Source organism: Peromyscus eremicus, chromosome 15 (genome assembly GCF_949786415.1).
Source record: "Peromyscus eremicus chromosome 15, PerEre_H2_v1, whole genome shotgun sequence".
Lineage (NCBI taxonomy): Eukaryota > Metazoa > Chordata > Mammalia > Rodentia > Cricetidae > Peromyscus > Peromyscus eremicus.
In genome coordinates this window covers 24763063-24786308 of record NC_081431.1, presented here as the reverse complement: position 1 = coordinate 24786308, position 23246 = coordinate 24763063, and the positions used below count along the sequence as shown (strand labels likewise).

General features: G+C 42.9%; 1 protein-coding gene across 1 annotated transcript; it reads left to right on the top strand.

Annotated features, from left to right (window-relative positions):
- Nucleotides 1-2370: 2370 nt before the first annotated feature.
- Nucleotides 2371-22826, top strand: Sh2d1b (SH2 domain containing 1B). Its single transcript, XM_059280948.1, has 4 exons — nucleotides 2371-2620; nucleotides 17005-17068; nucleotides 19642-19804; nucleotides 21720-22826. The coding sequence occupies exons 1-4, from the start codon at nucleotides 2487-2489 to the stop codon at nucleotides 21755-21757; spliced, it is 399 nt and encodes a 132-aa protein (XP_059136931.1). The 5' UTR covers nucleotides 2371-2486; the 3' UTR covers nucleotides 21758-22826.
- Nucleotides 22827-23246: the final 420 nt, after the last annotated feature.

Genomic DNA, 23246 nt, shown 5'->3' with positions numbered 1-23246 from the left:
TTATGTTGTTGTATGTACTTCTGCCTTGATGTCTGCCCATCTCCTCCTCTAATAGGTATAAGAGGTGCCTGTGTCTGAGCAAGTCGCTGTTGGTCCACTTTGTGCTTGTTGTGTCTGTGTCTCAGGGGGCCCATCTGGGTCCTATCTTAGCTCTTGGTCTAATTGGAGCAGGCAGATTCTGTGTCTCAGGGAGCTTCTCTTGGGTCAACCCAAGCTAGCTGATTCTGTGACTCACTAATCCACTCTTGGTCTTATCAGGGCTCTTGGTCCAGTCAGAACTGACAGATTTTGTGTTTCAGGAAGCCTCTCTTGGTCCAATGAGAGGTGGCAGATTTTACTTCTCAGAAAGCCACTCTTGCTCTAATAAGGGGTGACAGATTCCCTGTCTCCTGAGGTTACTCTTGATCCAATGACAGCTCTTTGTCCAATGAGAGCTCTCTCTCTAGGCCCGAATAGAGCTGGGAGTTGGTTTCCAAGCCTCGGGAAGTGGCTGGGGTCTCTGTCAGAGGGGTATGGGGGCAGGGCATATAGATTGCAGGGTCCGCTGGGGGTTCTTGGTGAGGGAGGGGCCTTCCTGCAGGAGCCCTGCCTGCTGGCCAGCAACTGGGGCTGAGTTGGGTGGGTGTTCCTGGGGGAATGGCTGGGGCCCAGGAATGGGTCCTAAGGGCAGGGCTCACTGGGTATGAACAGAGTCACTTACCTCTAGGCCCAATTGGGGTTCATTATTTTCAAACCACCACAGATCCCATAGATCTCAAATATTATGGGGTATTGTCATTGTTTTTGGTTATTCTCCAGAACTCTATAGTAAGACCCTGTAGCTGAAGACACCATATACTTGAATTACGAAACACGGAGAAATTAAGTTGCCTCTCACCCAGAAGCCTTATTCTTCCTGGCTAGTTTTTATAGTGCTGTGCACGATATGAGAGAAGAAAAGTAATCATTATTCTTACCCAGTTGTGAAACCCTATGAGCGAAAGTAATGACCAGCTGGCAAGATATGACCACTGGTGCAAGAGCAGCACAAATGTCACAGAAGTAACCAACCCAACTTCTGGTTGGATTGAAGTCCACTCCACCAATTGAAATTGGAACAGGCACCCAGACATTAGTAAGCCACTAGACCTTAAAACAGAACTGACGCCATGATGAAAGTACCATTCAGGCCTGAAATTAAACTCAGCACATAGACAGCACCAAAACAGTGGTTTCAACCTTCCCAATGCTGTGACTCTTAAATACAGTGCCTCGTGTTATGGTGATCCACAACCATAAAATTATTTTGTTGCTGATTCATAACTGTAATTTTGCTACTTTTATGAATGATAATGTAAATATCTGATATGCAGGATATCTGATATGTGACCCCTGTGGGGGTTAAAATCCACAGGTTGAGAACCACTGGGTCAAAAAAAAAAAATGAAAACTAAGACCTAATCCATCAAAGTCCACAAATCTGGGAAAGTCTCTAAAGGTACTAAGCTTGCTTTTTTGGCTTCTGTGGTCCTGCTTCATGTAACAACTCTGGCTGTCCTGGAACTCACTTTGTACACAAGGCTGGCCTCGAACTCATAGAGATCCAATTACTTCTGTCTCCCAAATGCTGCGATTAAAAGCATGCACCACAACACCCAACTTAGGCTAACTGTTCTTGCTGAGGTATGTTAAGCCAGGATGTGGTTTTGTGCTTAAAAGTTCACCCCAAGAAAGGCTCGGGGCTACACTGGGGTCCTGAACATCCAGTGTAGTCATGTAGTCATTGGCTAGCTAATAAAGATTTTCTATTGGTTTAAACCTGTGTCAAAGAAGCCTCTGATGGATGCCCCCAAACAGAAATTTGTGCTTAACACTGTTATTGAGGTCAAGAACCTGTGGCTAGAGAGGTCCTTGTATCTAGGGGAGAACTTACTACTATGACTTTGTTAAATGGACATGGTATTAACCCAACACCAAAGGACTTATTGTATCCATAGATCAGTGCTTTTCTCAACCTTCATCAGAGAAGCTTACTTTTGAATAGATGGCGATTAACACTGAGGACTATCTGAGAAAGCCCCAGAAGAATATATGTATCCAGTATAGCAGGGTCAGTAGTGTGCTCCTCAGAGAGCACACATAGCCAGAAGGGATGAAAACTGGGGGGAGACACTCTGTAACCTGGACCAGGGGGCTTGAATCTAGTGTTGCTGCTGCAGCCACACACAGTACTGAGCTGGAAGACGCTCACCCACTTCTGTGAGTCATATTTAAGCCAGCCACCCCTAGGCTGAAATGTCTTGGTCACTTCGTCACCCCTCCCTTCTCGTTTCCTGAGTCTTGTAAAGCTGACTGAACCCACAGAGCAATCTCGTCTTGTTTGGACAACACTGGAAGAAAGGACATTTCCCTTTCTCTACTCTCTCCACTTCCCTCTTCAGAGCCACAGCCTGGCCTGGGACTTGATCTCAGGTTGCCAGGGCAGCTAAAGCGTAACTTAGCCCTCCATGGATCTGCCTTACTACCATGGCCAACTGACCAAGAGAGAGTGTGAAACCCTGCTTCTCAAGGGAGGGCTGGATGGCAACTTTCTGATAAGAGACAGCGAGTCCGTGCCAGGAGTCCTGTGCCTCTGTGTCTCGTGAGTAACCTTGTCGTCATGAGTTGAACCCTGATGGTAGCCATATACTCAGGGAGTTGTATCTCATTCTACTTTGCAATGCTAAAGAGCCAGGCATGGCCAGGAGAGGCTAGAAAGATGTGCCTACCCAGCTCTTCTGCCTGCCTTTCCCTTCCAGTGGTGGATGCCACATGAGCAGACCGCGACAGTAGAAATGGGGATGGTGGGGAAGGAAAATGAGATGTCTCTATTTGATGTGGAGAAAGGTAGGGGCCCTCAGTAATATTTCAGCCTGAAAGGCTGTTTGGCTGCATTCGCTTGCAATATTTAAAGTGCTAATATTTTATACTTTGTCAGGTTGGTAAAGGACTTGATAAGCAGCATTTCTTTGTTTTCTTTTTATGCTTTTTGTGGTCTTTCGAGGCAAGCAGGCGTTATTATCATTTTCTAGATGAAGAAATAAGAAACACCGAATCTTTTATCACGTCTGTTACAGACATTGAGGAGGACTTTGTTAAGGGCCCTCTTGACAGGTGTCGTGATCGATGCAATGGTGACTTCAGTCGGGGAGAGAGAGTGGGCTAAACTCTGAATTTGGTGTGAACAGGTAGGAAATCCTAGCAAGGAGCAGGATGGGGGTCAGTACATGGAAAAGCACTAAGAGGAAACGTCAGAGAGAAGGGAAATGCGAGCTAAAAGGACCCCAGGATTTTAGCTGAGTCAAGGCCACTGTGATTAGAATACCATCTGAGGGATGGTGGCTGACGGAAGAAGCCAATGAGATACTGGGGGTGCTCAGATATTATTGGAGCAGGATTCTTTGATAAAGCTGAATTGTGTAGGGAAATGCACAGGTGGGCCTAGGATGTTTAGGAGCTTGACTGAAGTCTGGGAGAACAAAGAACTGTCACTGGAGGAGAGGGCTCTTGTACTTCTTGGAGTTTTGGAGAAAGTTAAGAAGGCAAAAGTGATTGTCATTACTAATTGTTACACAGAGATCTTGGTTTCTTTAAATGGTGCCTAGACAAATGGGTGTGAGAGAGAGAGAGTGCGCATTAAGTCCATCGTAGCTTTTTAAGCAAAAAGTGATATTCAAGTGTGTGTTTGTTTTTGGTGTGTCCATCTGTGGTTTCATGTGTCAGAGGCATGGTCCCTATGTATTGATGTTAAGAGATAGAACAAAGGGAGACCATAGGTATTGGAACTATTACCCTCGGAAAGATCTTGGGGGACCCTGAGTTAGTTCTTCCTAAGTGGGTAGTTGAAGAAGAAGAAGGAGGAGGAGGAGGAGGAGGAGGAGGAGGAGGAGGAGGAGGAGGAGGAGAAGAAGAAGAAGAAGAAGAAGAAGAAGAAGAAGAAGAAGAAGAAGAAGAAGACTGGCCTTTCTGCTGATGCCTGTTCTGGTTTACTGGCTTTCCATGTGATCTCTCCCTTTGCATGATGTCATCTGCCACTATGTGATACAGCCAAGGGGGCCTTCACCAGAACCAGGGCCATACTGAGCAGATGAGTGGCAAGTACTGGGACTTGGAACTTCAAACTGAAAAGGAGAAAGTGTTAATCCCAACGTGGAGAATAAGACCACTACCACAATTTGAGCTAAATTTAAACCAAGCTTGATTTTTTTTATTGGGATGTACCCAAGAGCTGGCTAGTGACTGCCTCCTAAGCCAGGTTAAAGAGAGCAGCTATGAATCCATTTTTTGGGCCCCTTTAAGGACAAAATTCATGAGTAGTTCTACAGAAGAGAGATGATAGGGCAATAAGGAAATACAAAATAAACCCACCAAAACCTGAAAACAAAACAAAACTATTGGGGGATTTGTTAAGGCAACTCCATTTAGTTAAAAAGGAGGTTTATTTGGGGGTAACTTAAAGCCAGTAAAGGGGTTGGTTACAGGATCCAGGAGAGGTGAAGTGCAGTCCAGCAGTGTTCTCTGGAGAACTCTGCTCAGTCTACTATCCAGCATACAGGATCACAAGGCACCAAGAAAGCCAGCATATCCAGATCTTGGGCCTTAAGGGCTCCCATCTAGGTCCCACCTCAGGGGCAGGTCATAGGTAGGCCTGGCAGTTACAGGAAGCCTCACTATGGGTGGTACTTCCAGGTCAAATCTGGAACAGCTACCCACTACACAAAAACATCATGTGATCAGCATGATGATGGTGACCATGGTCACCATGATTGGGAAAAGTTCAGGGAAGGGTCACGGAGGGTCGGGGAGGATTAGGGTATTCCTAAAAACAAGTCAAAGTCATGGGTTAGGAAATGTCAGTTTCCTGGAAACGGAGAGCAACTCAGCTCCTACAGTAAGCAAAAACTTATTTTTAACAATATAGCATAATCACTCCTGCCTTCAAAAGGGAGTCAGGTAGGTTCCTCAAAAGTACTAAAATTAGTGTTACACCATTGCACCTCTGGATGGGAGATGATAAGAGCTACTTATGGTGGAGTACATGGCAATAGACAAAAATGCATGGGACATCCTTGAGACTGGACAGATCTTGGCCAGTATCCCAGGGCACATGGTCTGCATTGAGATTCTCTTTAAACTTGCCATTTATTCTCAGCTTCCCTGAGGTGTGTCAACCCAGCTCATATATCCATCTAAAGCAAAGGTCACTTAGACTTATTAAAAAAGAATCAAGTCAAATGAGAAAGGAATAAATGAATAAACATTTGCTGAGCACCTTCAGATATCAAGCGTCACCCTCCTCACTGCCCAGGTCATGGAAGGACGTCTCATGTCCTCACCCATGTCACAGAAGAGCAGATGAGATGTCATGTGTGCTCAAACATAAAGTGTAAGTCAAATGACCCTAGTGACCTCATCGTAGACTTGATGAAAGCTTATTATCACCATTATTTAAAGTCTCTCATAGGCCAAGCACTGTGCTAGATCCTCAGCTGATGCCTTCAACACAGGCCAGAGCATAGTAGAGGAAATGAAGAAGTCAGTGGACCCTGTGGTGCATGCCATGGCTGTGATGATGAGAGCCTCATGGTGCACTGTGGGAGCTGATAGGAAAGAATGACCGATCCACTAGGAGCAGAAAGTCTCACGTTGATGCTGAGTCTTGGAGGATGAACAGAACAGAACCTTCTTTTACTCATTCAGCAAGCGTGTACTGAGTTTCTTTAGGTTCCAAGCATGGGCCTAAGCCCTGGAGCACAGTGACAAGTACTGGAGGAAATGTCCCTTTGCAAAGATCCTTGTAGTAACTAATGTCATCCCTATTTTAGGAGGGGGAAAAAAGAACTACTCTTGTTTGTTATTAGTTTTTTGTCTCTCGAGACAGGGTTTCACAAAGTCCAGGCTGGCTTTGAATTCACTATGTAGCTCAGACTGGTCTCAAAATCACAGAAACTGACCTGTCTCCACCTCTTAAATGTTGGGACTACAAGTATGCACCATCCAACTGTTTATATAATATCCCACGTCTTGACTTTACCAATGTCCCCAGGGCCACTGAAATACGTTCAGGGTAGTTACCTCAGAACTATGTTATAAAGTGCCCAAGCGGGGAACCTGAGCCTGGGTTGTGCCCTCCTATCCAGAATCTTGCCATCCCGCTTGCCAGAGACAAACCCCTTCTTTGCTGCACTATATGGACTTCTGAGCTGTCAGTGAACCCACCGAGGAAAGTATGAGGAGTTAGAGATACAGGAAGGAGGCCAGCTGTGGGGACTCATGCTTGTGAACCTAGCACCTTGGATTGCTAACCTGGCCTATAGAGTGAGGCCCTGTCTCAAAATTCTAAAAAGTAAAAGGAAGGAAGGAGGGAAGGAAAAGAGGAAGGAAGAGAGGGAGGAAGGGAGGGAGGGAGGGAGGGAGGACCATTTAGCCAGGCATGGTAATGCATGCCTGGAATCAATTTCAGCCCTTGAGAGGGAGAGGCAAGAAGATCTGCAGTTCAAGGCCAGATTTGGCTACACAATAAGTTGAGGCTAGCCTGAGCTATATAACATCCTGCTAAAAAAAAATAAATAGAAGGAGGAAGAAGATGAGGAGGACAGGAGGAAATAATGGAAAGGGTGGAAAGCCTTAGAGAACCCCTATTTAGCAGCTTGACCGTACACACAAACAGGAAACCGCATCTGACCGCCCAAACACATGCGAGCTAGAAAACCTCCGAGTGTGAAATGGCTGTGTAGTGTGACTTTCTGAAAGTGGGGAAATTGAAACCTTTGCAACCTACAGAGTCCAGATAGGGTAGATATTAGGGGGTGAAAATGATTCACTCGTGGAAAGAATCCATCAAGGGAAAGGTAGACTTTCTGTAGCCATGGAGAGGCTGCAGGTGCTGTCTGCATTGAGGGAATTGGGACAATGACTTTCTGTCATCAGAGCTGCAACTTCCAGACTTTTGGAAAGATTTCAGAAAGAAAAGCAATAGGCTGAACAGTCTATATTGTGCATAAGACATTTGCAAACGCCTTTTAGAAAAACCGAAGTGCTGGGTGTAGTTCACTAGCATGCACAAGGCTCTGAGTGCAATCATACTACCAAAATACAATTACTACTACTAAAACAATTCTCACAATAAAATTTAAAGCTAGGCATAGTGATTCTTTCCCATGTTCCCAATATGTAGGAGGTTGGGGTAGGAAGATTGTCATGAGTTTTGGGCCAGCCTGAGCTACTCTGTGAGTTTTAGATCAGTCTGGAATATAGTGTGAGATCCTGTTATAAGGGCAAGAAAAGAAAAAAGAAAAAAAAGGGGTGAGGAGAGAGAGAGACAAAAATGAAAGAGAGAAAAGAAAGAACATAAAGAGCCATCAACAAATATAAAAACAAAAACAAAAGCAGAAATCATTTCTCTCTACATTCAGAAGTCACTTTTCAGCACATACATCAGTAAACTTTGCCATGGACATATTGCAATTGTATATGTAACAAATGGCTCTCTATACATGATAATTTTTAGCCGGATTTTCTGTGTGTGTGTGTGTGTGTGTGTGTGTGTGTGTGTGTGTGTGTGTGTGTGTGTTTACATGTTAGTGTGGGGATGGTATGCATATACACATGCATATGTGTGTATTTGTGGAGGCCAGAGGTCAATGTCAAGTAACTTCCTCAATTGCTCTCCATCTTATTTTTTGAGGCAGGATCTCTCATTCATTGATCCTGGAGCTTACTGATTTGGCCAGACTAGCTTGCCAGCCATCTTCAGTGATCCTCCTGTCTCCTCTTCCTCAACGCTGCGACTATAGGCACACCGCGCCATGCTCGGCTTTCACATGGGTGTTGAGGACCTCGTGCTTGTGCAGAAGCACTTTACTGACTGGGCCACCTCCCCGGCCCAACAAAGCCAGCACTATCATCCCCTCATGACTGAGTAGCATTTTGCTGACTAGAATTATGATAATTTATATATAGTCAAACATCCAGGTTATTTCTCATTTTTTATTTTGCATTCTATTTGTTGGATTAAATGTAATTTGGAACAATTGACAGTTTTGTACTTACACATTTGAAAATTTGCCTTTCATAAAAGTCCAGGCATTTGAATTTTGTCATGCACATCAACAAATTAATACAGCACCAGCTTGCACTGACACACGTTCTAATCTAAATGATGGGACTCAAAACATGGCTTATTTATTACCTTGGCTTCTCCAGGGTTTCCCGACATGGCATGGAAAAATGTAGTTCACAATTGTTTGACATCATGGGGTCCTGTAATAGGTTCCATTTCCTTCCACTGATATTTCGAAGCTTGGTTAAAAGAAAACTAAAAGGCTGACTACAAATGTGATTTTTCCATGACATTGACCACAGACTGGGACAAAATACTCATGAACAAACTGTACATGAATCAGTTGAGATCTACACATAGTGCTTCATGCTTCAGCAACAAGTGACCATTCCCAAGGCTAGCCTATGCTGCAGTGAAACAGTTTAAAATAAGTGAAGCCAAGAGGGTCCAGCTTTCCAAATGTTTTTTTTCTCTTTGATTTTCTTTGTACTAAAGTTTCTTTTCTTCTGTGATATTTATTCTGCTGCTAAACCTATCTAGTATATTCTTCCTTTTGGACTCAGTGGACTTTTACTTAAGGAACTTGCATCTCACTGCTTTTCGTATCACCATTATCCACACTTTAAATTTCCATCTTTCCTCCAGATTCTTAAACATCTGCAATAGAATTGTGTTATTATCCTTGTCTTCTCCTATTACCTGTCATTCCTGAGTGTATTTTTATTGATTAGCTTTTTACTACTGGTTTACTTCTTCTCATTGTTGATTTTATTTCCTGTATTTATTTGTGCCTGGAAATTTTTGATTCGGTGCCAGACACAGTGAATTTTACCTTTCAGTGTCAACATTTAGTGTTTCCACGAATATTCTTGAACTTTGTACTAAGAGGCACTAAGTTATTTGGAAATGGTCTTATCTTTTGACAGTTTACTAGAACCAAGAATAGCTTTGGTTCCAGAGTGACTTCTTTCTTTCTTTCTTTCTTCTGTAACTTGCTTTCAATACAAAAATATTAATCCCTGTAAAATTCAATATGTTCATTGTTGTGTGATATTTTGTTTGTATTCTAACAAATGAAGCTTGCCTGGAGATCAGAGGGCAGAGCTAGCTGCTACTTAACCATAGAGACCAGGCAGTAGTGGCTCACACCTTTAATCCCAGCACTTGGGAGGCTCAAGCCTTTGATCCCAGCACTAGGGAGGTGGAGACAGGAATATAAGGCAGGTGGAGACAGGATCTTGCCAGCCCATTCAGTCTGAGGATTCATAGAGACAGGATCGCCCCATTCAGTCTGAGATTTCATAGAGGTTAGAAGTTTCTGGTAGCTGGCTGCTCTGCTTCTCTGAACTTCCAAGTTCCTACCCCGATATTTGACTACAGGTTTTTATTGTTAAGATTAATCAGATTTATGCCTCAGTTCATGGAAGGTTTTCCCAAAGTTGAAGAAGATGTGGTAGGATTATTAAAGATGAATAAGCAAGAAAGTTTTGGGGGGATCTTGCATTGCCATTCCACAGACAGGTAAAAGACCTTTTCACTGGCTGACAGTCTACTCAATAGTTGAAAATCCACACAAAGGCAAATTCTCAGTGGACATTGAAGCCACTGATGCACCTCCTCTTCCTCCCTCTTCTCAGCACTCTTGCCTTCCTTGACCTTCCCTCCTTCCATCCCTTCTTCTGTCCTCCTTAGTGTTCGTCTTAAAATTTGCACTTGAATAAAGCCATTTTCTTTTATTTTTTCATAATTAAAAGGGACATATTAGGTTTATGGAGTTTTAAATCATTTTGAAGGATGTTCTCTCTCTCTCTCTCTCTCTCTCTCTCTCTCTGTCTCTCTGTCTCTCTCTCTCTCTCTGTGTGTGTGTGTGTGTGTGTGTGTGTGTGTGTGTGTGTGTGTGTTGAGGGGGCGGGATGTGTAGACATTTATGAAGCACATGGAAGCCTGAGGTTGGTGTAGGGAATCCTCAGGAATTGCTCTTTCACCTTATTCTCAGAGGTGGATTCTCTCAGTTGAACCCAGAGCTGACAGATAAAGCTAATTTTAATGAAGGGACTGCTGCACTGTTGGGTGCAGATCACACCCGGACCCCTGTTTCCAACACCAAGAGATCCTTGGTTAAGCAAGAGAGAGAGATAGACAAGGTGGTGGAATCTGAATCAGGCAGAAACAGAAACAAGTAGCTCAGCAGGAGAAAAAAGGGGAAGCCGTGCCAGGGTAAGTTGGTAAGTTCTCATTGACTGTGTTGGTCCGTGTAGCCAAATAAGGAATGTCGGTAGCTGGACCTGGGTGGTCAGTCTCAGGAATGGGGAAGTGGCCAAATAAGGGAATCCAGGGGCTTAGCACAAGACAGCAGATGGGAAGGGCAGCCTGCCAGCACCATGTTTGGGCTTGTTAGAGCCCTTCACTTCCAGCCAGCTGGCTCTGGGGATCTCCTGGGTGTACCTTCGGAGGCCGACAAGACAGGAAGTCAGCCATAACCACTCGGCGTTTCATGGGTTTCTGGGGATCCGAACTCCAGTCCTCACACTTGCGTGGCAAGTGCTTTAACCATGGAGCCGTCTTCCTGTTCCTATTTTGTAGTTATTGTGATAATTTAATTTAATCACGGGAGAAATAATTATGTAATTTATTACTGTATGCTTTCACTTGGCTTTATGTTCATGAATTTTTAATATTTTATTTTACCTTAAAGGTGCACTATTTTTTTTTTAGTGTTTGAGTTTTTGTCTGCACGTGTGTGTGTATATGTGCACCAGGAATGTGCCTGGTGCCCACAGAGAACAGAAAAGATCAGATCCCCTGAACCTGAACAACACATGATTGTGAGTTATATTGTGTGCTGGGAACTGAACCCGGGTCCTCTGTAAGGGCATCACCTGCTCTTAACTGTTGAGCCATCTCTCCCTTTTAAGCCCTCTTTTAAGTTTTTTTTTTTCCAAGACAGATTTTCTCTGTGTAACAGTCCTGGCTGTCCTGGAACTCACTTTGTAGACCAGGCTGGCCTCGAACTCACAGAGATCCTCCTGCCTCTGCCTCCTGAGTGCTGGGATTAAAGGCACGTGCCACCACGCCTTGCCCTGTTAAGTATTTTAAATGAACTAAATGTGTAGGACCACCAATCTTTACTTTTTTGGGGGGTTTGTTTTGTTTAGGTTTTGATTTTTTTCAAGACAGGGTTTCTCTAAATCTTTACTTTTTAATAAATGATAAAATGTTGGCATTATCTGCTTTGTTTCAATATTGCTATCTCATAGAATACACATTTTCTAATTTTACTAAATTTTATCAGATTGTTCTCAAAGACATCATACCCTGCAGTAATTGGTAAATTCTTCCAGCTCTGCCAGTCTCGTGTGAGATGAGACATCTCTGTTGCTTACTATGCACTGCTCTAGTCCGTAGCGAAATGAACTGTCCTTCCTGTGCTTACTGACACTTCTTTTGTCTTAGTATCCTCATTATACATTAGTGCTGTGATTGACTTCTCCCAGTCTCTGGACATTTTCACCTTGTTAACAGTGTATTTTGATAAATAGAAGCTTTAATTAAACAAACAAACACATTACTCTGTTTTGTAGCTTGAAATTTTTACAATTGAAAAAAAAAGTCTTTTTTACTTTGAGGTTATTAAGATGTTCATTTGTAGTTATTTCTCCAAAGTTTAATTTTTTTTTCCCAAAATGGAGTTGTTAGAGTATGGAGCAGAGATCCAAGTTTATGTGTTTCCACATGGAAATGATGCTGCTCGTGGTCCCTTCCCTCACTAATCTGCTATGGCAGAGCTGTCTATCAAGCCATCTCACACATGTGCACGCGCACATTCACACACACACACACACACACACACATACACACACTAGTGCATAGGGGTACACCTGAGCTAGTCTGTGCTGTTAATACCTTTCTCTTTGGAACCAGCTCCTCATCGGCTTTGTAAGAAGCCTTAGACCTGTGGAGACAGGACCTTCCTCCAGACACATACACTCCAAACTTCCACTTCTCTAAAATTGGCCTGACTATTCTAAGCTTAGACTCTGTGTGTGTGCGGAGGAATGACATGATCTGACTCACAGTTTATAAAAGGACCACACAGGCTCTTGAGTAGTGATGTCAGAGAATGACTGGAGCTGTGTCCTTGAAAAGGGAAAATACGAACTTGCTTTGAAGAGCTAAATACACAGCTTTGTCTACAGTGATGATGGCAGAGTATTTGAGTTGCAGGCTTTGATGTGTGCAAGCCTGGCAGTGATACAAGCTTGGCAGTGATGGGTGTGGCACTATCTGGGAAGGGACACTGGTGAGCACGTGTTAGAAGGCTAGGGTTCTCCCCTGAGTGCTCCCGTCTTCTCCCATTTCTCACTGGTGATTAATTACTTCACTGAGACAATGGGAACAATCAGGAGAGAGTAGGACTCTCCCTCTACTCTAAGGAAAGCAGAATGTTGTTCCACAGGGAAACAAATATCACGGTACATTGTCTAGGTAGACTGTAAACAGTATGTATAATGTCATGGTAATGCTAACACTTAATATTAATTTACCTAAAAATTATGTGATTGCCGAGAAGAGAGATCAGAGATAGGAAGAAGAGGCAGAAGTACACAAAAGATAAACCCTCATTTACAAAACAAAACATACTAGATAACACTTAAAAAGAAGAAGGCCGTTAACAGAAGTCTTTGTACGTGATTTTGAAACAAAGCAAGCACAAAAAGAAACTAAGAGAGACAGGAAGGACTGGCCGAAGTGCAGTACCCAATGATGAGGATGGAAAACTAGACAGGGACATTTGCAGCATTTGGTAATGAATTTTACACTTGACCTTTTAAACTGCATGCATGTATTACTCTGACAAAAATAAAACGTAATTGGAAAGTAAAACCTATAAAGTCTTTCACCTTAAAAAAGAGTCTTTCTCCCTCCACTCAACAATTGAGAGCACTGGGCACCTTAGGCACCAGACAGGCATGTGGTGCACAAACATACACACAAGCAAAACACACATACACATAAATTTTTTTTAAAAAAAGGGAGAGAATGGGTTTAAGAAGAAAGGACAAGAAAGAGAATTATGTCTGAGGAACACAGGAAAATAATTGATTCCCCGGAACCATTAACAATTTGAGTGAGTCAGGCAGGAGGCATAGGCAGGTGGATCTCGGAGTTCTAGGCCAGCCTGGTCTACAGAGCAAGTTCCAGGACAGAGAGACCCTGTCTTCAAACAAACAAACAAACAAACAAACAAACAAACAAACAAACAAACAAGAGTTTGAGTGAAGCTTGTAGATGAATTTCTAAACGGTCTTATTAAATAAGAAACGCAGGGCCAAATATAGGGGTGAAAGCCTTAGCGATCAGGGAAATAGTGTTAGCCACCAACCTCACCTCTCCAGCTCTGCAGCTACCAAAAAGGGGCTGCTTCCTGTCTAACCTGTGCCTTTATTGCCTTGCTGTTCTGCCCTCTCATTGGCTCTTAGCCCAGCTACCTCACTTCCTTGTCACTGCCTGTCTGTACAGACCTCCAGGTCTCTATGGTTGGTACTGGAATTAAAGGCGTGGGTCACCAGCTTGGCTGTTCCCTAGTGTGTCCTTGAACACACAGAGATCCTGCCTGCCACGTGATTGGAAGAAGGGTGTGTGCTACCACTGCCTGACTTTTGTGTTAATGGCTTGCTATTACCTCTGATCTCCAGAGGTAATGTATTAAGAAATGCAGATTATTTGTCATCTATAATCAAACTTATAATCATGTTAGGTATGTTTTCAAGATCATACAAAGATATATTTTAGATAGATAGGTGATTGTCAAACACGTCAAAGGCCTACAAAATATGGCATTTAAGATGTTTAATAACCTAAGGCTTTTCATGAGTGAGACAAATCTGCCCAATGTTTTGCCTTGACTGCTGACAGTATGCTGTGCAAACTGGACAAGGAAGACACAAAGGAAAAAGACTGCTGAACTTCACCAAAATAAGGCAGGACAGTCCTTCAAAATTCCTGCTTCATAGAAAAGTCTGCCAGACACTCTGCAGGACACACAGGAAAGTGACTGCTGAACTTTGCCAAGACTAGGTGGGACAGTCCTTTAAAATTCCTGCTTCATAGAAGAGTCTGCCAGATAGTCTAGGCCTATAGACTGAAGATGAATGTCCCAATATTATAGAGGAAACTTTGGTGACTGTCCAGGCAGCCAGATGACTGTCATTTCTATAGTTTTGGAAGTGACTTACACTGCCCTTCCTGTTTATTCAGGTAATGTTATATCCTTCTGGAGTCTTTGATGGAGTTGAAGACTAGATAGTTATAATTACAGTTTTCCATAGTTATGATAGAAGGTAAATTAGCTACAAAACTTTGGACTCACCAAGATAGGATAAATAATGGAGTATTTTTTTCTGGATTTGCCAAATACAAATGGACTGGATATTGTAAATGTAATTCTTACTTGATAATTGTTCTCATTGTATATAGTGTTACTATGTTAAAGTTATCTTACCTTTTTATTTAGACAAAAAGGGGAAAATGTTGTAAAATATTATTTTAACTAGGTAAAGATGTGTTACATTTGTTTATGCGGTGGAATATCATTTTAATTGTGTAAAGGTGTGTTACATTTGTTTGTGCTGCATTTGTTTAATTATGTAAAGATGTGTTGCATTTGTTTCACCTTGCCTGCCTAAGGCACCTGATTGGTCTAATAAAAAGCTGAACAGCCAATAGCTAGGCAGGAGAGGGATAGGCGGGGCTGGCGGGCAGAGAGAATAAATAGGAGGAGAACTCTAGGCTCAAGGAGAAAAGAGAGGAGAGGAGAAGAGGGAGAAAGAGAGAGACATGCCCAGGGCCAGAAGCCAGACAGCTGCCAGTCAGCCAGACACAAGAAGCAGTGAGAGTAAGACATACAGAAGGAAACGAAGGTTAAAAAGCCCTGAGACAAAAACATAGTTGAAGAGAAACAGGTTACGTTATAAGAGCTAGTGGGACAAGCACAAGATAAGGCCAAGCATTCGTAACTAATAAGAAGTCTCTGTGTCATGATTTGGAAGCTGGTTGGTGGCCCAAAAGAAAAAGCCTGGTACAAGATGGAAATAGCGTATTGATTAAAATCTCAAGATCTGAACTGTAATTTCTACTGACACATATTATTTTCATACTACATAAACCAAAGAAATCATAAAATTGAAGTTTGTAAATCAAACCATTGAATTAGGCTATACTTCCTTAACATTCACATAAATCATACATACATACACATATATACATACATACATACATATGTAGATCACCTGAGTATTAGAGGAAATGATGATAATGATGGGTAAGTAATCTAAGCAGGATAAATGTATTAGTTTGTTTTCTACTGCAGTGACAAATACCATGACCAAAAGCAACTTTGGGAGAAAATAGTTTATTTGGCTTACATGTCCAGATCTCAGTCCATCATTGAGGGAATTCAGGGCGTGAACCCAAGCAGGAGCAGAGGCAGGAACCATGGAAGAAAGCTGCTTACTGACTTGCTCCTTAGGCTCATGTTCAGCTACCTTTTTTTTTTAACCACAACATCTGATATATTCATGCATAGAGCAGTGAATTCACATGGGATATGGAAAAACAATGGTTATTAGAGATGAGTGTGTGTGTGTGTGTGTGTGTGTGTGTGTGTGTGTGTGTGTGATGAATAGCCTACCTTCCCCCCTCTCGGGAATCACAGTGAAATGACCTTCTCCTACAGTGGTAAATACTAGAAGAAGTTACTTTGTAATACTATTTTAAATATTGAGACAAAATCATTCTTGTAATAAAAGAATACACCCTTGGAACTTTAAAGAATTTTTATAAAATATATATCAGCATAAGTCAGAGAAATAAAAATGTTATGGAGTTCGAGACTCCTGGGAAAAGACCACAGGCTTGATCTGGATTATAATTAGTTCCATTCATTAAAACGGCTAGCAGGATAACAATTTCTGAACCAAACTTGAGACTGCCATGAGAAGGGGAGTGAGGGGAGGGTTTTAAAGGTGAAACCGCAAGAAGGCCTTGAGTTCTGTACAAGCAGGTTATAGAAGCCAAAAAATCAGTTAGTCACACCAGAACAAGATGGTCACTGAGGCTAAACGTTTTGAGGTAAGGGTCACTGTGTCAGTGTTACTGGGAACTTTTCTTCCAGGGACTTGCCATAGAGAGACAAACCAGTCAGCACCAAGATGAATGACTATCCTAAGTGAGTTTCTTTTGTCGTCACAAAAGGAATAATAATGTTTCTCCTTTGTGTTTTTAAACCAACTTCAGCTGTCTTTTTTATACTTGATAGGATCTGCCCAGATGGCACAGCTCGTAGTGGGTCTGCCCCCCTACATTGATCATGAACCAAGAAAAGGCCCCCAGACTTTCATACAGGCCAATCTGATAAAAGCATTTTCTCAGTTGAGGTTTCCTCTTTTCAGATGACCCTAGTTTGTGTTCAGGTGACAAAAAAATTAACCAGAACAGTCAAGGAAGGAGTTGAAAGTGTGTAAGTGAAAACAGTGAAGAGGAGAAATTGATGGACTGGAAAGTCCATGGGTCAAGGAATTGTGGACTCAGTGAGGGAGAGAAAGAGATGAGATATGATAGAAGAACACGTTGTGTGGAATTCTGGTTATGAAATAGTTGTACTTCCTGACAAAGATCAAGTTGTAAGCAAGGACCTTCAATTCTTTCCCCTCATCCTCTCTGCTAAAGTTCACACTCCATCATCTCCAAGAGGTTCTGTGCTTCAAAACTCCTTTTTCTTTCAAATTGAGATGAAAGAGTCTGGTAATGGTCAGTTTCTCTTGGGATCTAAGACTGAAAAACACATTGTGTCTAAGCTATAAAGACAGCCACTATGGAGTTTTGTATATAAGAACATTATGATTCACAGAGTCATTTTCCCATAGGTTTAAAAAGTTTGTCTACACCTACCGAATCTTCAGAGAGAAACATGGATATTACAAGATACAGGTAAGAGTACATAAGGACTGTCACACAACCAGTGTGGGAATTAGGGAAAAGCTGGGATCATCTCCTGAATCTTTGATGTGACCACATGGAGGATTTCAAAAACAGGAGTGCCACCTCAAGTTTGGTGAGCAGTGAGCTTGACTTTTCTCTGAGAGACAGAGGCCAGTATTGGAGTTGAGCTCCACGGTTCAGTAACCCCGGCTGTTCCTCCAGACTCCGGAGACAGCCAAGCCCGTGCCTGTGAAGGTCAAACACATCTGTGAAGGTCAAACACGTGGACCTGGACTCCACTGAAAACTGTTGTGATACTAACATCTGAGGATGGGAGTGGGAAGGGCGGATGGGTGGAAGCTCCAAGGGTCCAAAGCCAAGCATGTCCACAGCTGCCGGAAAACAGAACAGGAGCCATTAAATAGCTGGAAGTTTCAGGGACTCCTTTAGTTTTTCTAGTTTCCTGTGCACTCAACAGAGAAATCTCTTTGCTTCTTTTGAATTTAGTTATACTCTTTAAGAACTAAGTATAACAAATGTAATGGAATTCTTAATTACCAACATAAGATCTTAAAATACATTCTGAAAAACATCTTCAATATGCTCACGTAACTGTGAATATCCGAAAGAGATTAGAACCTACAACGATCCCTAAAATACTAAAGCATCTATTTTTTCCTTTTGCTGTGGAGGACATCCTTGAGGCAATTGGTAAAATTTGAATTAGTTTCAAAATTCAAACAAGAAAAAAAAATTCAAACAAGATTAGTAACTAGTACTTCATGAAAGTTAATTTTCTCATTTTAGTCATTATAACATGATTGTGCAATGTCTTTGCCTTTTGGGCTACTGAAGGACTTAGAATTAAAGAAATATCATGCCTTCAACTTAGCTCCTCAAATGTTTTTGAATATTTCTTTGAGGCTATAATATAATTGTATCATGGTCCCTGCCCTTTCCTCCCTTCAGGCCCTCTTACACACACACACACACACACACACCCCTAAATACATAAATATAACCTACTCAGACTGTATAATGTCACTTGTACCCATAAGCTTTCACTAACATAGCTGCCTAAGCATGACTTGAACATGTCTGACACCAACAGACATGGCAATGTGGACAGAGGAAAGCTCATGAGGCCTCCATCCTACATAAAGAAATACAGGCAACTAAAAGATGGTGAGTGGGAGAAATGGTCCTCCGCAGGGAAAATCACACCAAACTGGCTATTGATACCAATACTGAATACTGAAAACAATTTTTAAAAAAGATATACATATGTAAACTGGTTATGGTGGCTCATGCCCATAATCCTAGCACTTAAGAGGTAGAAGCAGGAAGTTCAGAAGTTCAAGGTCATTCTCACCTATATAGTGCACTTGAGGCCAGCTTGGGCTACTTGAAACCTTGTTTCAAAAATAGAACAAAATACATATCTATACATATGTATATATAAATATATATAAGCTTACACATTTTAGAGCGAATAAGAAAGCAAACAAATAAAATATTATATAGAACATACATGGAGAATTTATGGGAATTTTACTTTTACTATTTTTCCACTTTGTCTGTGTCTGTCTGAAGTTACCTCGAAATAAAATGCCTTCTCTAAAGCAGACCCTTTTGAAACCCGTGTTTCCTTTTTTCTTGTATACATTGGGGAATTCTGGATAGTCCCCCAGAACCTGATTTGTCCTTCTCGTTCATTTCTATGAACAAAACGGGGAGCTCTCCATATGGCACATAACTCAGATCCAGAGAAGCATTTGGCCGAGGAAGGCTTTGCATTTACAACCCTGCAGCAGGTGATGCTTCGAGCTGAAGCGACCCCGTTAAGGAAATGCACACCGAAGCACTCACGTCTCTACTCTGTAGGTTAAGTGTGCAATTCAAAAAACCACCTTCCAGCCATATCTATTGGCCGATGCCGGGGCTATGGGACCACTATGGTGATGACCAAGAAAACCACATTCAAAAGAGCAGGGGAAGAAAACTCTTGGTTTTCAAATTCCTTCTGTAAAGTCCTATCAGAAAAGACGATTTTTCTTTTCTTTCTAGTTGCTAACTGGAAAACAAGTCCCCGATTTCACTAAGCCACCTTGACATCCTTCTCTCAGTATAAACTGGGACTTGTTTCTCTTATCTGCATCCTGTGGAGCGTCCACACGCATCTTACAGTTCAATTATTTTGCATTTTCTCTCATGAGTCCCCTAACTCAGCGAAGGCCGTCAGCACGCCACAGTCCGACAGGGAACCCCAGCGGAGCTACAGTAAGAACCACCCCAGAGAAATTGCCACAGTTGGGGCTCACTTAATACAGTGACTGAGGATCTTTAAAGTAGAAGTCCCCTTTAAAAAGAGTAGCTGGGGCACGAGGTTCCTCTTCAGAATGAGGAACCTCTACTGACAGGCGACAGGCGGTGGGTGAGAACACGGGGCCTGAGCGGCTAGCCTCGTACTTTCCGCTCCTCGACTCTCAGAAGCAGCCCTAAAAAACCACTGTTGCAAGAAGTGTCGCGGTTTTTGCCCACAGTTGCGCAATGAAGAGTGACCATTTTTAATGTCTTTGCAGACGGCGGAAGGTGTTCCAAGACAGATCTTTCCAAACCTAGAAGAATTAGTCTCCAAATATGAAAAGCCAGGCCAAGGACTGGTGGTTCACCTTTCAAACCCAATAATGAGAAGCAGCTTCTGCCAGAGAGGGAGAGGAGTGAAGTCAGAGCCGAATGTTTACGGTAAGAGCCCCGACAAAGGGTCAGAAGGGACCCTGAATCCGACATCCACCCGGGGTCTACTCTGCAGAGTGGCGATGGAGGACTTGTTCTAGGTCATTACTCTAAAGAGCTTCATCCCGATAGGTGCAATTTCTCTTGTACCGAGACACAGCATCTTCTAGCCCCTGCGTGTGGCCAAGACATAGAGCTGCCTGTTCTAGGACAGTCAGGAAGGAGAGGAAAGGTCCTGAGTGAAAAGCTGACTTGGAGTTCATTCTGTGACCACGTGCAGTCCACTCACGGGAATAAATGCACATAGGAACAGGTTTTCACTGGAAAAAAACAATCATGTCAAATCACCCACCAAGGCTTATCCTGTTACGCTTTGCTCCATCTTTGGCAAGCATTCATTTATGAAATGATCAGGGACAAATTATTTCATATATATCCCTAAAGGTATGAAGCCATTGAGACGCATGGGTGTCAGTATGTGTGAGGAAAGTCTATTCACAGAACTCTCAGATCACGTCACGAGCTTACCCTCACCTTCATCATCTGCCCATTGCAGAGTACTTTGAGAGAACCTAGTATCTGACCATTGTGGTGAATTTTGAGTTAAACACAGACGCACACAGACACTCAGAGACGTTTATGGTCCCACCCAGCTTCTCATGATGAAATCTGTGGTTTTATTCTGTGTGAGAGGGATTGCAGCTGTCTGTGGGTGGCCATGGTGATGACAGCAGATCGGCTAACTAGGGGAAAGGTTGAGAGCGCACGAGTTCTCAGGGAGCCCAGAAGCATCCATATCCATGCTATTCTGTCTGAGCAAAGTCGCCCTTTAAGCTTCCATGGTGAGCTTCCCATTTCTCTACAAAGATGAAGAGTGGGATTTTAATGATTAAGATAAAACCTGTCCCCTACTGTTGTTTATGCCCATTCATCACCGTTCAGGGGATTGTGTGGCCATTACAATCTGATCATTTTCTGTAGGTCCAGCCACAGGTATAGACCCACTGCTCTTTTCCACCCAAACTTACAGAATTAGGAAGTATAAAAACGCTCAAGAAATAGCCCAGTTGGTAAAGTGTTTGCCTTGCTTGTGGGAGGCCCTGAGTTAGATTCCTAGAAAGGATGATTTTGAAAATCTGGACATGGTGGCACGTGCTTGTAATCCCAATGCTGAAGAGGCAGAGACAGGTAGATCCATGGGGCTCCCTGACCATCGAATCTGGTGAGCCCCAAGCCAGAGGAAGACCCTAAGAAGGTAGATAGAACCTGAAGAACAACACGTAAGGCTAACCTCTGGCCACACACACAGGCACCCATGTGCACATGCACCTGCATACATGCATACAAGCATGCAAATACACTTACACACAACGTGTTAAGGGGAAGAAAGCACAAATGTGTCCAAGTCAGATGCTTGTGCAAACCAAGATGAGTTGCTGGGGGTGCCTGGGGTGGTAATAGTGTTGTCTAAGCTGTAATAAAATGCTACCAAATCCCTAGAAGAGAAAGGGCTTGGGAGAGGTCTTTCCCAAGAACTGGGCATGGGTCTGACCATACCAATTTTCCAAGCATGGTCAGACGCGGTAGAGTGTGCTCCAGGTACTTAGCTACCAAAGGGAAAATGCCTTCCCATTGCCTGAGTTCTTCCTTCCCTTCCTCTTGCCTCCTTAGAACAAGAGCTACTCTGAGGAAGGCATGGGATTGCCATTGGTGAAGGCAGACATTGTGTACTAGAGACTAAGGCTCTACTTATCAAAACAAAAAAACCTATTTGGCCAAGAAAGTTCCTGTGTCACTCTAGCCTTGGAAGACGTCTCTTTGATGTGGCATTGGCACTGCTTTGTGCCTGGTGTTCCCTTGAGTCGGGCTGGCTGGTGGGACTTCTGGGTGCGGCATCTCATGGCTGTCCTTTGCTTTCCCCCAGAGAACACTGACAAGGACTATGTGGATATCTTACCTTGAGGACAAGGACATGGGACAAAACAAGCTAGAGGAGAGATGGCTGGGCTCTCTGTCCATCTAAATCGCCAGTTTCTAGCAGACCTCTGAGACCCTCCTGATCCGGGTAGTGAGGTCTTCTCTACTGCGACCTTGGAGAAGTCACTTTCTGCATGCCTGCCTTCTGGCACTCTCACAAGAAGCTACAAAGCCACCACTCACCTGTCACTCTCCTGTCTTGGAACTAGACGGCCAGAATCCAGTCTTCTGGCTGGTCAGAGGCACCGCCACTGGACCCCAGTTGATGGCATCTAAGGACAATGGCAAGGACAGCTTCATAGAGAGGAGAGAATACTCGGCAGTCTGTGACTTTGGACAACACACCCTCTCTAGTGTGGTTGAGTGGTTGATACACACTAACCTGGACCCTCTCTTGAGCCTGGTTGTCCCAGGTGGAGCTGGGGTCTGAACAGAGGAATCAAGGTCTAAGGATACTGAAGAAGCAAACATGTCCTCCATCTGTGCAGGTCTTGGTCCTGATGAGGGCTGTGACTCATCATCAGGGACCCATGTGCCCTTTCCCTTCAGTTTGGGCTAGTCCAGCTCTTCTTTTGAAGGTTGACTTTCTGCCAGACATTCCTATGGCTACAGTTTTTTCTAATTCTATATATGCAGCAATCACTTTACCAGCTCTGCCTTCTGATAAACATGATAAAAATATTTATTTTATTATTTTTTTTGGTTAGCATACAGAGAAATGGGTTTCATTTCAATCTTTTTGTACCTATGAATCATTATACTCTGGGGTTTTTGTTTGTTGTTGTTTCTCTCTCTCTCCTTTTTTTTTTTCTGAGACAGATTCTCAGTCTATCCTCAAGCCAGCCTCAAACTCAAACCTCCTCAGTGCTGGGATTACAGGCACAAGTGATCATATGTGGCCAATACTTTCTTCTTTCTTGACCTTCCTTTGTACTGTCCCATCCTTCCTTCCTTGCTGGGGCCCTCCTGTCTCCAAAGAGAACCCCTTCTGCCCATATTCCATTGCCTTCTCTGTTCTTGCTCCCGTCTCATTGTCCGATTTCTGAACTTTCATGCCCTCCATATGTGTGTGTGTGTGTGTGTATATATATATATACACATTTAAATCTTGATTTTACATATGAGAAAAATGTGGTTTGTCCCCTTCTGAATCTGATAAATTTCACTTAACATAATGACCTTCAGGACTGTCCATTTTTTGTGTGTAAATGCTATAAGTTCATTGTTCTAATTCCATTGTGCATGTGTACCAATGTGCGGCTATTTTAAAGATGTTCTCACATGGGTGTTTCTATTCCTGCCTACTTTCTAAGTGCCATCAGAGCATAGATGTGGAAACATGGTGCACAGAGATATGCCCTACCTGCACATAGGAATTATGGACTGAAAGCATTTTTTTTTCTGAAGGATTGGATGAGTTAACTTTAAAAGGCCTCTTGAATTTTTCTGCTAGTTCAAAAATGTTAAACCAAGC

Excerpts from the sequence above, each read along its gene's own strand:
- Sh2d1b (XM_059280948.1), top strand. The coding sequence starts at position 2,487 with ATGGATCTGCCTTACTACCATGGCCAACTGACCAAGAGAGAGTGTGAA. Across the intron at positions 2,621-17,004 it reads GTCCTGTGCCTCTGTGTCTC|GTTTAAAAAGTTTGTCTACA; the intron begins GTGAGTAACCTT and ends ATTTTCCCATAG. Across the intron at positions 17,069-19,641 it reads ATGGATATTACAAGATACAG|ACGGCGGAAGGTGTTCCAAG; the intron begins GTAAGAGTACAT and ends ATGTCTTTGCAG.